This window comes from Cebus imitator, unplaced genomic scaffold (assembly GCF_001604975.1).
Source record: "Cebus imitator isolate Cc_AM_T3 unplaced genomic scaffold, Cebus_imitator-1.0 Scaffold41, whole genome shotgun sequence".
Lineage (NCBI taxonomy): Eukaryota > Metazoa > Chordata > Mammalia > Primates > Cebidae > Cebus > Cebus imitator.
The window spans coordinates 3,505,490-3,520,842 of record NW_016107356.1 but is presented as its reverse complement, the minus strand read 5'-3'; the positions used below and the strand labels follow the sequence as shown (position 1 = coordinate 3,520,842).

The window sequence follows — 15,353 nt, the reverse complement described above, 5'->3', positions numbered from 1 at the left end:
ACTGCAACCTCCATGTCCTGGGTTAAAGCGATTCTCCTGCCTTAGCCTTCTGAGTAGCTGGGATTACAGGCGCGCACTACCACACCCAGCTAATTTTACGTATTTTTAGCAAAGACGGGGTTTCACCATGCTGGCCAGCTGGAACTGCCAACATTTTCTTCATCCTCATCACTAATCACTTCTTCACCCACAAATGTCCTCTGCTAGAATGTGAGTTCCAAGTAGAGACAGATCAAAGAAAGGGAAGGAAACTCAGACCTTTGTTATGACACACTACTGAATTCTCCTCTTGCCTTTGTTCCCCTCAGGTGAAGAAAAGGATTGCTATTTTTCCACCATTAACACACCACAAATGTCCACATGTATTTCTGTTGCTCTCAAGAGTTGTTGTCATCATCTTAGTCAAGAAAAAAGGTAGTGAGAAAAAAACTGGAAGTTACTGGTATTTTGTCATTACTAAGTGACAGGGCATTAGGGATGATTTAATATTTGTATCCTTGTCCACTGTAAAAAAGGGAAGCTTAAAAACACAAATGTGGAAGGTTCCCAGCCTGAATACAAACGGTATTCAATTTCCAAGTCAAATGTGTCCAGACAGCAGGAGACATCTACTGATCCGTGAGACGGAGGAGCCTCCTTGGAACGAACGAATTCTGGCAGAAGGAGTACTTGTGAAGGGAAAACAGTTTAGTTCAAAAAGCAAGGCTTTGCAACACCACAGTGAATTTTCATTTAATGAAGGCTGTGCTCCAGCCATGTCTTGAGAGTGGGAAGAAAAGGCAGCAAACGAGCTCTGCCTCCACCGGCTCTGGGGACAGTGACGGTTCAGTGACTCCTTCAGGATGCTCAACCCCGGGCCCAGGAACACAGCACAGGCCTCAGCCCTTCCACAATGAATACTTCTTAAAGGCATCAGCTGCAGCACCTTTGTTGCATAAAAATTCACTAAGTTCGAAAAAACCTCCCGACTTTTGGGCCCATTATTTATTATATAAAATGGTTTCCAGCAGTAGGGTTTAAGACAAAACACAAGTGAAATAAAATGTACAGGGCTGTTGCATAGAAACACTGAAAACACAGCTATGCCTTTTCACAATTCAGTAACACATACAAACACCGCCACAAACACCCTCCGATTCACAGTTTAGATTTCACTCATTCAATAACTGTTTTCTGAGTACCTTCATTACTGGGGATGCAGCAATGAACAACAAAGTCCCTGCTCTCATGGAGCCTCTGTTCTACGAGCGGGCAGGGAGACAGACATCAAACAAAACAAATACAGAACATGTCAGGTAGTCACTGGGTTCCTGCATGGGGGAAGGAAAGCTGCACACCCCAGCCCCTTAAGAGCAATTTCAGGCTGCTGTAAATGTCACAGCCTTTTGGGGGAAGACCCAAACTCTAAATTTTATATATAATAAAACTGGGGTCTGGCCATGTTGCCCAGGTTGATTGGTCTTGAACTCCTGGCTTGAAGTGATCTTCCTGTCTTGGCCTCCCAACGTACTGAGATGACAGGCATGAGCCACAGTGCCCAGCCCTAACTTATATTTTTAAAACTAACTTTTTTGTAAGTGGCAAATTTCTGGTCAGACTCTTAAAGTTCCTAATTCTGGGGAGCATATCTAATTTTTAGTTACAAGCTATACTAATAAGTACTTGAAGTTCATACTAAGAGTAAGACCCACATCGTGTGGGTACATGTGCAGGTACATAAATGAATACGTTTACAGGCCCATGTCGGAAGTTACACATGTACATCACGTTAATCTGTATTACATATTAATATAAAACTATTTCTGGCTCTAATGATACAAGTCTTTCATATAAATTCGTAGATTATATTTGGTCTAAGAATTAACTATCAATATGCTAGTTCTGAGGCAGTTTATTGGTACCCCCAAGTGCACGGTATTTCTAAGTAAACATTTGTTCAGAAAAAATACTTGTCACTTAAGCATATGCTGATTAAGCAACATGTAGAACATAAAATTAAGAGTAGAGTGGAACTGCCTTTTTTTTTTTCTGAGACTGAGTCTTGCTCTGTCATCCAGGCTGGAGTGCAGTGGCACGATCTTGGCTCACTGCAACCCCTGCCTCCCGGGTTCAAGCGATTCTCCTGCCTTGGCCTCCTGAGTAGCTGGGATTACAGGCACACGCCACTGTGCCCGGCTAATTTTTGTATTTTTAGTAGAGACAGGGTTTCACCATGTTGGTCAGGCTGCTCTAGAACTCCTAACCTCATGCCTCCCAAAGTGCTGGGATTACAGGTGTGAGCCACTGCTCCCGGCCGGAACTGCCTTTTCAAGTCTGGTGCTCAGTGCTCGTTCACTGAAAACCAGATAGTCTCAAAACCTGAACCCTTGTGCTCCTAATTCCTAGAGACCTAACAATTTCACTGGTGTCTTTTAATGTTAATTTCCGTATTTTCCCTTCTCTACATCCTGCAAAGGCATTGCTCCTTTTTAGGCTAACCAGTCTGAAGCGTGTTTTCCCACTGGAGAACACAGGGCTGGAAGTTCTGGACAGGATCCTTGAATTGGGTAGTCTGAGAAGCAATGGTGGCAGGGAGTCGTGACATGTTCCCAATTGCCTCTTCAAAGGGGCAAACTTCCAAAGTGACAGCGCTTTTACAAAGGTCAGGCCGACACAGCAGATGTACTTCAAACCAAACGCCTCTGGTCAGGAAGATGAAAAGGTGTCACCATGGGGTTCTCCAGCAGAGAGCTGTATCTCAGAGATTCCTGGGTCTCCTCAATGGCCCACTATGCTCTGCTTGAACCACTCCAGAAGCCAGGCGGCAGATCCGGGAACACGCATGCTGTGGCCTGCAGACTGGTGTATGTGCCCCGGATGAGCTGAGCTCACAGCTCCCCCCTAAGGCAGCTGCCTTCAACCTTTTCTTCCACCAGGACAATCTGCTATCTGAGCAGAAATGACTACTGAAATCAGACTGGCCTTAGCAATGGCTGCTCCCCAGCACGCTCTTAACTCTGTCTCCTGTCTCTTTCACCTGGTCCCTGCCAGACGGTGCTATGAGAACTCTGCTCTAGAGGCCACCAGAATTCCCAGACTTCCTGCCTATTAAGGATATCCATGGGTAATTCCAAGTAGCAAGTAATTTAAAAATAAATTTTAAGTGCCTTTGGAAAGCATTATGTAATTTCTTAAATTAGGTTTTTCTTCCTAGTTACCTTTTTTCCCTCAGTTCAATGATTTGTATTTTAAAGCCAAGCAGGCTGAGTAGAAGGGGTATCTGAATACTGCTAGGCAATGCAGAGAAGCCAGCGTGGTATTGAAAGTGACACAGATGAGCCATAACAAGAGTGTGTGAATCACTGAGAGCTGAAGAGGTGCACAGGCTCCCATGGAACGCATTCTTCCTCTTGCACCAGAGCCAGCAACCTCTTTCCTGCGGAAGTCTTCTTCTTCTGTGTCAGTCTCCCAGCACTGCCACTTTCTGGTCCCAAGGCTTCTTGCATACACTGTCTCCTGGCATGGCATGTATATTAAAACTTGTACACACTCTCAGACCTTAAATATAACCATCATTTCTCTAATTAGTTACCTATTTTCTATGACTTCAGTGACTGCAAATTCCAGCCAGAAGCTATTGTTCTGGTAAGTTTTGAATCGGAAGTGTTAATGAATAGTAAAAGATTGCCTGGCTTTAATCCTAAACCATGTAAGGGTAGATACTGTGATGTGGAAACCAACGTTCTCGGGATAAACAAACAGAAGTCTCTGAACATGTTTAGAGAGCATCTTTCTGGCACCTGCAGCTGCTTTCTAGGGTAAGCTACTTTCCAGAAAACCAAGTGATAATGTGTTCAGACTTTCCTAGATAAACTTCCTAAGGGCCTACCTCAGTGTTAAAAGAAAAGACCAGATGTCTGAAATCTCTCCTGAGGAAGAATGAAATAGAATGCTAGGAATGCCAGCAGACAGGTGGGACACATGCAGTGGGCAGCAGCACCGGTGACAGGAACACAGCGGCCATCCTTAGCCACAGTGCATGGCTAGCTCAGTGGTACTTGGGCTGGCAGGAGGGAGACGGGTGGCCATCATTTTGATGTGACTCATCTCATCCAATGCAAGTCCAGTGACAGGCTTTTTCAAGATTTTACACATGGAAAAGAATGTAGGAAATGTTTGTCTCAACTCTTGCAATTTCTCTTTTTCTTCCTTTTTTTTTTTGAGAGGGAGTCTCACTCTGTCACCCAGGCTGGAGTGCAGTGGCATAATCTTGGCTCACTGCAACCTCCACCTCCCAGTTTCAAGCAATTCTCCTGTCACAGCCTCCCCGGTAGCTGGGATTACAGGCATGCACCACCACACCCGGCTAATTTTTGTGTTTTTAGTAGAGACGGGGTTTCACCATGTTGGCCAGGCTGTTCTTGAACTCCTGACCTCAGGTGATCTGCCCACCTTGGCCTCCCAAAGTGCTGGGATTACAGGCGTGAGCCACTGCGCCTGGCGTAGTTTCATTTTTAAATAGTTAAGTGCTTACCTGTATGTTTAGGATCTATAACTGAAGATGTTTTTTCTTCCCCCAAACAAGCAAATGTCCTCTTTGCAGTGACTGAGAGGAAGGCAAGGAGCTCAGGCTCCCAGTGTGACTCTTGCAGAAAAACCTTATGCTTTACAGAGTTCATTTCCGGTCATACAAAGTCCTGCTGTAGTTCTTCACTTGTTTTACTTTCACTTTCATCTTCATTAGAATAATTTCCTGAATCCTGGCAGTTTTGGGAACTGTATTTTTTATGATCTTCATCAGTTTGATTAGTTTCTTCTACTGTAGCAATTGTGCTTATATTTTCAATTATAAAACATTTTTCAATTTGTTCTTCAGAAGTTGAAAGCAGAAGATTCTTTAATGGCTGTTCAGAGAAGTACTAATTTAAAAAGAGGGAAAGAATAGAAATCAATTATTTAGAATAATAATTCCTTTTCCAGTTATAATAGCTTTAGTTTCTTATGTCCATTACTGAGAAAACCATCTTCTGGCATTAAAAATTAAAAAGTCACCTAAGAACATACTAATTGCCTTATAATATTTAAAATCAACATTGGTGAGGTCACTCATATCTTAGCACCTTTTGTGGTGAGTCTTTGAAGAGCGCCTGAGTAGAGGGTACACTGTACCATCAGGAGTAGGTGGGGGATGAACTCGGGAAAGGACAGGCGTGGGAGGGCACTGAGATCATGACATTTTTTTTTGACATAATAACAATTTTTGTATCCAATCCATAGATACCCAGAAGAAGCACAAGTGAGAAATTATTAGCTACTGTAACTAAGTCTGTTTTAAATAATAGCTATGAATATTAGTACATAGCAATGACATTTAAAAACTAGAGGTAAAATCGTTACTATTTACTGAGCAGTTTCAGAGTGGTGAGATTCTCTGGTTTATCTCCTTTGCTCCTCACACCTCTACAGGGTGGTTTACAGCCAAGGGTGCTTGCTTACTTCCCTTTAAATGATTTTCTCAAGTTCACAAAACCCACCCTAGATGAACACATCCCAGGAACAGATTCTATGCTTAGGCGTTCACCATATAGTGTTTTCATTTAATATGCTAACTTCATAGAAGTGCCAAACAAAAAGCTGTTCTGTGTCATGAAAAACAATTCTCATGTTTTCAGTTATTTCGTTTTATGTGATTTCATCCATAGAGTATACTTTCTACACTGATTGAATATTTCAGGCTTCTGGATATATACAGATGCTCCTAACTTACGATGGGATTATGTCCTGACAAACACATCACAAATCGAAACAGTGTAACTCGGGGACTGTCTGTGCTGTGAAGAATCATATCACAGACTTTATTTCCTCATTTAGAGACAGAGTCTCACTCTGTCACCCAGGCTGGAGTGCAATGGTGTGATCTCAGCTAACTGCAACCTCCACCTCCCAGGTTCAAGTCATCCTCCTTCCTCAGCCTCTTGAGTAACTGGGATTACAGGTGGGTGCCACCACGCCCAACTAATTTTTATATTTTTAGTAGAGAAGGAGTTTCACCACGTAGGCCAGGCTGGTCTCGAACTCCTGACCTCAAGTGATCCACAAAATGGATCCTCCAGTGATCCTCACCTCAAGTGAGCCAGCCTCCCAAAGTGCTGGGATTACAGGTGTGAGCCACTGTGCCCAGCCAAGAATCACAGACTTTAAATGGTTAAACAAATGCCACAGTGAATCTAGGAATTGCCAGAGTTGCCAGAAAAATAGGGAATTAAGGACAATCATTTCTATCCCATGCTATATTATTATATTAAATTACTATTTCTAAAGTTAATTGACTAAAATTTTGAAGAAAATACCCAAATCAGTTTCTATTATTTTCTGGATATATCCTGTTGAAATCAAACACATTTCCTGTTCATTTCCTAGCTGTTGACAAAAAAATACAAAAAGCACATACCTCATCTATATTGGAAGAAGGTTTAAGTGATGGAAAGAACACATAATTGATGCATCTCAGGAGAACTTTCACAACATAAATGACAGCTAGGATAGTAATTGATATAGTACCAATTCCAGCTATAAGCCAAATGTTAGATGCATTTCCTAAAAATACATACATGATGTTTAGCATGAATGTTTTGACATATAAATGTAATAGTGCTGATAGCTTATGTGAAAGACTAGCCATATGAAAGGAAATACAAAATCTATTAAATAATACTTTTTTTTTTTAGATGGAGTTTCACTCTTATTATCCAGGCTGGAGTGCAATGGTGCAATCTCAGCTCACCACAACCTCCACCTCCCAGGTTCAAGTGATTCTCCTGCCTCAGCCTCCAGAGTAGCTGGGATTACAGGTATGTGCCACCATGCCCAGTTAATTTTGTATTTTTAGTAGAGATGGGGTTTCTCTCTATGTTGGTCAGGCTGGTCTAAAACTCCCGACCTCAGGTGATCTACCTGCCTTGGCCTCCCTAAGTGCTGGGATTACAGGCGTTGAGCCACTGTGCCTGGCCTACATAATACCCTTAAAAATACTTCTGGTAGCACTGAGTCCACAGCAACTATAGACGATGATGTTTACATTTAAAGATTGGTGTGGAACTGAAGTAAGAGAACCTCAGGGAGGAAGACAATATTGACATACAAGCCAAACATGCAAGCGTCCTTCAGCACTTTTAAGTCATACAGCTAGCAAAATTTAATAGATATTCTGTGACTAAGCCTCTACCAGTCAACACCAGAAACTGTAAAATAGAAAATGAGACTAAACCAGTTCCCACATAAAAAAAATTCACAATTGAACTAAGTGATTTCCACATGATAAATATGTTAAGGATTATATTTAAAAAATTTAAAACTAATAGTCTGATTAAATGTTAAAGAGCAACAAATTAATTAATTATATTGATACTAGATGAAATATAAAGCATTCAAAAACGCTGAATTGAGAATTAAGCATTACAAGTATTTTCTAAAAAGTCTACTTTTGATTCATACAGTTCATGAAGAAAACATTCTATATATTTTTTGCAGTAAAGAGAAAATGTTTTACAATAGTATTGAATTACTTTTATTATGTCTAGTTACATTTTTTAAAAAGACAATAAAAGATTCTGACCTGGCTTTGTTTTCACAAACACAACATCGCCAAAAGCACTGCTTTTATTCCACTTTTCATCCATGGTGTGTGCTCTGGCTTTGACACAATATACAGTCAGTGGTTTCAAATTAGGAACAATAAAATCAGTTTTTTCCTTGAAAATTTTTCTCTAGAAAACATAATTAAATCATTGAAAAAATTTAGTCACCTCATGAAATCAGAAAATATGTAGTTTCTCAATTCTTTTATGTTGAATCTAAGATTGGCCTCTCCTACGTAGTTGGAATGTGTTGTTGTTTTTTTTGAGACAGTCTCACTCTGTCACCCAGGCTAGAGTGCAGTAGTGCAATCTGGGCTCACTGCAACCTCCTCCTAGGTTCAAGCGATTCTCCTGCCTCAGCCTCTTGAGCAGCTGGGATTACAGATGCAGATGCCACCACACCCAGCTAATTTTTTTTTTTTTTTGGTAGGGATGGGGTTTCACCATGTTGGCCAGGCTGGTCTTGAACTCCTGGCCTCAAGTGATCCATCCACCTCAGCCTCCCAAAGTGCTAGGATTACGGGGTATATGTTTAAGAAATATAAATTTGTTGGCAGAGCATGGTGGCTCAGGCCTATAATCCCAGCAGCACTTTGGGAGGCCGAGGTGAGCATATCATGAGGTCAGGAGTTTGAGACCAGCCTGACCAACATGGTGAAACCCCATCTCTATTAAAAACACAAAAATTAGCCGAGTGTGGTGGTGCGTGCCTGTAATCCCAGCTACTCGGGAGGCTGAAGCAGGAGAATGCCTTGAACCCAGGAGGCAGAGGTTGCACTGAGCCGAGATTACACCCCTGCACTTCAGCCTGGGTAACAGAGAGGGACTCCATTAAAGAAAAAAAAAAAATGTAAATTTGTTTCAGACAACCCATTATAACCAAATCAGAAAGTTAAAAATGCTGCTGCCAAAAAAGCATATGATATATTCCTAACAGAACTCTAGTTTATTTATAAGTACATGCTAGATCTGGTGTAATTGCCACTGTATTACCTCTGAGTAGTGACAGAATGGTTAAGAATAGGGGTTTTGGCCTCAAACTTCCTTATTAAGAGGTATTGCTTACAGCTGTGTGGTCTTGCCTGCGTGGACTTGCCTGGGATTCACACCTGTAATCCCAGCACTTTGAGAGGTCAAGCAGGAGGATCATTGGAACCCAGGAGTTCAAGACCAGCCTGGGCAACATAGCAAGACTCTGTCTCTACAAGAAATTTCAAAAAAAATTAGCCAGGTATGGTGGCATGAGCCTGTAGTCTCTGCTACTTAAGAGGCTGAGGGAGCCAAAACAAACAAACAAACAAACAAAAAACCTGGGCAACATGGTGGTAAAACTCCATCTCTACAAAAAAAATACAAAAAATTAGCTGGGCATGGTGGCATGTGCCTGTAGTCCCAGCTACTTGGGAAGCTGAGATGAGAGGATCACTTAAGACCAGGAAGTCAAGGCTGCAGTGAGCTGACATCACATCACTGCACTCCAGCCTGGGCAACAGAATGAGAACCTGCATATATATATAAATGTATAACAAAACCACTTCAACATTCAGTGGCTCACAGCATCATTACGTAGTTTTCTCATTCACAAGTCTACAGATTGGCTGGGGAGTTCCCATGGAGGCCGTGCATGGGGTTTAGGTCGGCTCCACCAGGCCAAACCCCGAAAGCACACTTAAGGCCTCTGCTCTCAGTGCATCTACTCGGGCTCCAGCAACCACAGTCCAGCGATGCATGGATGAAGGCAACATCACAAGTATTTGCCAAACAGCAATTTAACTGATTATATCATCTGGCAGTGTTGTTTTGAAGAATGATCGAGACAACTCACGTACAATACTTAGCATAGTACCTTACACATAAGTATTCACTAACTTTTGTTTTTGTTTTTGAGATGGAGTCTCACTTCCATTGCACAGGCTGGAGTGTGATCTCAGCTCACTGCAACCTCCACCTCCTGGGTTCAAGCGATTCTCCTTCCTCAGCTTCCCAAGTGGTTGGGATTACAGGCGTGTGCCACCATACCCAGCTAATTTTTGTATTTTTGGTAGAGATGGGGTTTCACCATGTTGGCCAGTCTGGTCTCGAACTCCTGATCTCAGGTGATTCACTCTCCTCTCCCTCCCAAAGTGCTGGGATTACAGGCGTGTGCTGCCACGTCTGGCCTCAATACTGTAAGAGTTTCTATAATTATTGATGTATTATCCAGTATAGGACAAGACAGCAACTACAATTTATTGAATCTCTACTACTTGTCCAGCAATGTACTTGGTATTTTAATATTTGTTACTTCCTTTTAAACCTTATAAACATCCTTTTGAAAAATTTAGTTGCTATGATTACCACCACTTCAGAGAAGAGGAAGCAAAGTCTCCAAGAGGTAAAACACCTTGCATAAGGTCACACAATTTAGTAGTGTGAGATACAAACTTAGGCTTGTCTGATCTACAGGCATCTGAAAACTGACCGTAATTCTCAGTGGGCTACATTATGCTATGGTTACTGTGTTATTCAGTTAAAAAGGGAAGCAGCCCAATCAATGCAATTTGCTTAGATTTCAAATAGAAAATGAAGTCAAAGAATTTACCAGCCTGACTGCACAGGATTTTTAAAGGTCGATCCTTGACTATAATTCCACAAGGGAAAAGCCATCTGGGAAACAGGGATTAGCTGATGGTGTATCTTATCTTTGTCAGCGGTATCTGAATGTTAGGGTTTAGACCAGTGTTTGTCAACTCTCTTTTCATTACCTCCCCCACTCAACAACTTTCCAGCAATGTTTTTCTAATCCTTTCCCATCATAAAATTAAATACTAAGGAATAAGATTTTGTTGGGCAAAGCTAACTTTGGGAGAATGCTTTTCAATGCTTTTGGAGCAACACAAACAATTGTACTATCTAAGATTCTTTTGTCCCATAAGAACCAATTTTTGTCCCCTTGGAGGTGCCACCAGGGGACATTTGACAATATCTGGAAATGTTTTTGATTTCACAACTAGGAAGGAACACTACTGGCATCTTGTGGGTAGAAACCACAATGTTGCTAAGCATCTTGAACCACACGGGACAGCCCCCTCCCAAGGAATTATCCGGCCCAAAAGTCAACAGTGCTGAGAAACATGGGTTTAGATGAATACATGGGAATGATGTTAAAAATGCAAATTCCTGAGTTCCATCCCCAGAGAGTCTGACTTAGTAACAACAACAGGCTCAGGAATCTGTATTTTGAAAGCAAACTGGGGCCCAGATGCAGCTCACCCATAACTCTACCATGCAAAATATGAAAAATGCTCATGTTCTTCATACTGTAAATATCTTAATCACATTAAAAAAATTTTTTTTTTTATTTTGAGACAGGCTGTTAGTCACTCTGTCACCCAGGCCAGAGTGCAGTTGCATGATGATAGCTCATTGCAGCCTTCACCTCCCAGGCTCAAGCAATCCTCCCACCCCAGCCTCCCAAGTAGCTGGGAATACAGGTGCACGCCACCGCACCAGGCTAATTTTTAAAAATTTTTGTTGAGACAGGGTCTCTCTATGTTGCCCATGCTGGTCCCAAACCTCTTGGCTCAAGTGATTCTTTCATCTCGGCCTCCTGAAGTGCTGGGATTACAGGCCACTGCACCCAGCCCACATAAAGTAAAAAATTTCCTCCCAATTTTAAATTCAAGCTTTATTTACCTAAATCATAGTTATAACTCTAAGTTACAAAATAATACTATACAGTCTTTTTACCTCAGCATTTGAAGTGTTTTCCCAGAAAATAATTTCATAAGTGAGTGGATAATCCTGGTTCACAGGCTTGCTTCCCGACTGTTCTGGAGCACCAATATAGATATGTAATGAATCACTAGTGGATCTAACTTTAAGGACCGGAGGAAGTAGGAAAGCTAGAAAAAATTTATAAGGCCATAACGTTCCATTAGAAAAACAATTTTAAGAACTTGCACCAAATCAGAGAATTACAATCTCAAGTAAAACCTACTGCCTTACCTTGTATTTCAGTATCAAACTTTATCTCTTCAGACCAAAAAGATGTGTTATTTCCATCAGATGCTTGTACGCGGAGAAAGTAAATTCCTTTTGGGAAAATGTTTTGAGGAAAGACACACTGGGTAGTTTTGACATTTTCACAATTAGGCATTTGTTTCCATTTATACGAATGGTTCACAGGATTCCTTTTTAAAAAGGCGCTTTTAAGACAAAAATTTTTAAATTCAACCACACAGTAATTTAATAAATATTTATTAAGTATTTACAATCTGCCAGACACTATTTTAGGGGCTAAGGTTACAGAAATAAACAGTATCCACCCTCAGGAAATTCACAAACAGTGGAAGAGATAAGCATCTATCATAAAAGAAAACCGGAAGACTGCTCCAGACTGTGAGAAAGTGCTCTCTGCTGGAGGTGGTTCATAGCAACGTGGAAGAACATCTGTTAGAATTTCCAGGAAACACTGCAAGCTGGTTTGTGTGTGTTTCTTTTTTCTTTTGAGACGGAGTCTCACTCTGTCACCTAGGCTGGAGTGCAGTGGTGGGATCTCAGCTCAATGCAACCTCTGCCTCCTGGGTTCAAGCAATTTTCCTGCCTCTGTCCCCTTGAGTAGCTGGGATTACAGGCACACACCATCAAGCCCGGCTAATCTTTGTATTTTTAGTAGAGACAGGGTTTCACCACGTGGGCCAGGCTGGTCTCGAACTCCTGACCTCCGGTGATCTACCCACCTCAGCCTTCCAAAGTGCAAGCTGGTTTTTAAATGAAAACCATTATTAAAAATTTAAGTTATAAAAATTTGCAAATAAAAAATTGTTTTAAAGTCAGAGGTAATAAATAGTCAAAATTCCATCTTGTCCTAATTCTTTTACTTCATTTTATTGTCTATGCTCTTGGGGCTATCTTTCTCTATTGTAGCAGGATGATAATGGGGTGCTACAGTGCCTATCTTCCAACTCCATGTTCAGGGACATCAGTCTGGTAGCTAGAAAGCAGCCATGGTGGAAATATTAATATCATAAAAATAAGCAAACACTACAAAATAGGAGTTTTTCTTTTTGGAAAGCCAGCTGCTAAACATGCACCAGCATACCAATTGAAAAGTCTACAACAGAGACACACCACAGTGTTATGAGAGCAAGTATACAAGCATGAGACTGAAGAGGTTAAGCAACTTGCTCGGAAAGCAACAGCTAAAAGCATCTCAGCCCCAGCCCAGAACTCTAACAGCCTCCTAACTGGTTTCCTTGTCTCTCCCTAGTGTCTCCTTAGTCCACTGCCCCACGTACCATGTTGCCATGTGTGCCTTCCTCAAATCCAGAGCTCAGGGTAACTGTCACCCCAACATAAAATCCCAAAAGCCTATAGGACAGACTGAGGCTGACCCTAATCTTGTCCCATTCTACTTATTCAGCTTTCTTCCTATTCCAATCTGGTGTCCGAATGTTCTGCTACTCTGCTCCAGGCTGGAGTGCAGTGGTGTGATGTCGGATCACTGCACTCCCCCCACAGAAAGACATCCTCCCCACTGGAGAAGGCAAAATTCTGATATGGCCCCCAAGATTCCTACCCTATGAAGCACTCATCCTGTACAATCCCCTCCCCTTGAGTATGGGCAGGATCTGTAAATACGATGGGGGCCCTCCTCTTATAATTAGGTTACATTAAGTGGCAGAGGAGAAGATACTTCACAGATGTAATTAAGGTCCCAAATCAGTTGATTCCTAGTTAATCAAATGAGAGACTATCCTGGGTGGCCCTGACCTAATCAGATGAGCCCCTTCAAAGAGGATCTAGGCCAGGCGCGGTGGCTCACGCCTGTAATCCCAGCACGTTGGGAGGCTGAGGCTGGCGGATCACTTGAGGCCAAGAGTTTATGACCAGTCTGACCAACATGGTGACACCCTGTCTCTACTAAAACCACAAAAATTAGCTGGGTATGGTGGCACGTGCCTATAGTTCCAGCTACTCAGGAGGTTGAGGTAGGAAAATCGCTTGAACTTAGGAGGCAGAGGTTGCAGTGAGCCAAGATTGTGCCACTGCACTCTAGCCTAGGTGACAGAGAGACTCTGTCTCAAAAACAAACAAACAAATAAAACAAACAAACAAAAAACACACAAAAAAATTAGCCAGGCATGGTGTATGCCTGTGGTCCCAGCTACTCAGGAGGCTGAGGCAGGAGAATCACTTGAACCCAGGAGCTGGAGGTTGCAGTGAGCCAAGGTCATGCCATTGCACTCCAGCCTGGGTGACAGAGTGAAACTCCATCTCAAAAAGAAAAAGAAAAAAAAAGGATCTAAAGGTCAGACTCTCCCTTCCTGATGGCCTCTGAGAAGTGAGCCCCCATGAGTTCTAGGGCTGCAAGAGAGAAATTCTGCCAACATGTGAGCTTGGGAGCGGACCCTGAGTCATGTATGAGACTGACACCTTGACTGCTTAGCAGAAGATGCAGCTAAGCCATGTTTGGACTCCTGACTCAGAAACTCTGAGACAATAAACAGCCGTTTAAGTTGCTAGGTCTGTGGTAACTTGTTACAGAAATGGAAAACTAGTATCTAATACTCGTCTACTTAAAAAAAATATGAATTAACAATCAAGGCCTTGTTCATACCTCATCTCTTTCCTTGTGGCTTCTTTGGTCTCTTCAGCCCCTATTCACCTTTACGTTTTCCATTTCTGAACCCTTATCATTTGTATACTCTCTTCAGTCCTAAACCACACAACGCTTTGCAGTGTCGGCTAACTGCTTTAAATTTCTAGAATCATGTTTCATTCTGTTGACTCTTTCCATTTCTTCAGTACAATGTGCTAAGTACCCAAAAGAAGCTTAGAGATCAGCCATCAGAAATCCCTATCATTATCTATTTGGTGACCCTATTATTTATGCACTTCTGAAAGTGAGGTATACACAAAAGATTACTGAACAGTTTCCTGGTTGGTTTGTGAGGTTATATATGTATTGTGGGGCACATGTGCACATGAATACATTTCCATCCTACCCATCACCCTTGGTTCAAAATTAACACTAAAAGATGGAGAGAAACTGATCACAGCAGTACTCATAGTTCCCTTCTCCCTCACTTTTTCTGTCTCTTTCCAGTCTTTTCTAACCTTTCCTTTCCTGTCTTAGCTATACTTTCCTTTGCTCTCTCTACTCCTCTGTCACCAATGTATATCTTTCTTTCCATCTCTTCTCTCCCCATAACCCACTTTTCCTTCTACTTAATTTTCTTCTTTCTATTCATCCCCTACAATTTTCCAATCAATATAAACTACATGCAGTTTTCTTTTATGAGTTTTTTAATTTTAATTTTTAGAGACGCACTCAGTTGCCCCAGCTGCAGTGTGGCGGCTATCTGTGGGTGTGATCATAGCGCACTGCAGCCTTAATTCCTGGCCTCAAGTAATCCTCCTGCCTCAGCCCACTGAGTAGCTGGGACTATAGGCACGCACCACTGCACCTGGCCAGTTCTCTTTCATTTATGCAGTGCCTAGATTTCATCTGTATTTAGCTAGTCTCTACTCAACCACACAGAACACAGTTCTTTCCAACTTTCATTAATTTCCCGCTGAAGGAACCACTACAAAATTTTGTCAAAACCACTAAAGTAATAAAGAAAATGGGAAGGCTAAGGTTTTGAATTGAACAAGCAAGTTAACTGAGATCATTTTAAGGACTCATGGAAGAAGTGAGTTCTTAAGAAAAAGATCAGGCCGGGCGCAGTGGCTTATGCCTGTAATCCCAGC

At 41.9% G+C, this 15,353-nt stretch overlaps 1 protein-coding gene across 1 annotated transcript in view; it reads right to left on the bottom strand.

Annotated features, from left to right (window-relative positions):
• Nucleotides 1-2,497: 2,497 nt before the first annotated feature.
• Nucleotides 2,498-15,353, bottom strand: part of IFNAR1 (interferon alpha and beta receptor subunit 1) — a 28,643-nt gene continuing 15,787 nt past the window's right edge. The window contains exons 6-10 of the mRNA XM_037737686.1: nt 11,604-11,853; nt 11,346-11,500; nt 7,595-7,745; nt 6,431-6,576; nt 2,498-4,898 (exon numbers count right to left, since the gene is read on the bottom strand). Of these exons, the coding sequence (XP_037593614.1) occupies nt 4,665-4,898; nt 6,431-6,576; nt 7,595-7,745; nt 11,346-11,500; nt 11,604-11,853 (936 nt within the window). The 3' untranslated portion in view covers nt 2,498-4,664. The remainder of the gene's footprint in view (nt 4,899-6,430; nt 6,577-7,594; nt 7,746-11,345; nt 11,501-11,603; nt 11,854-15,353) is intronic.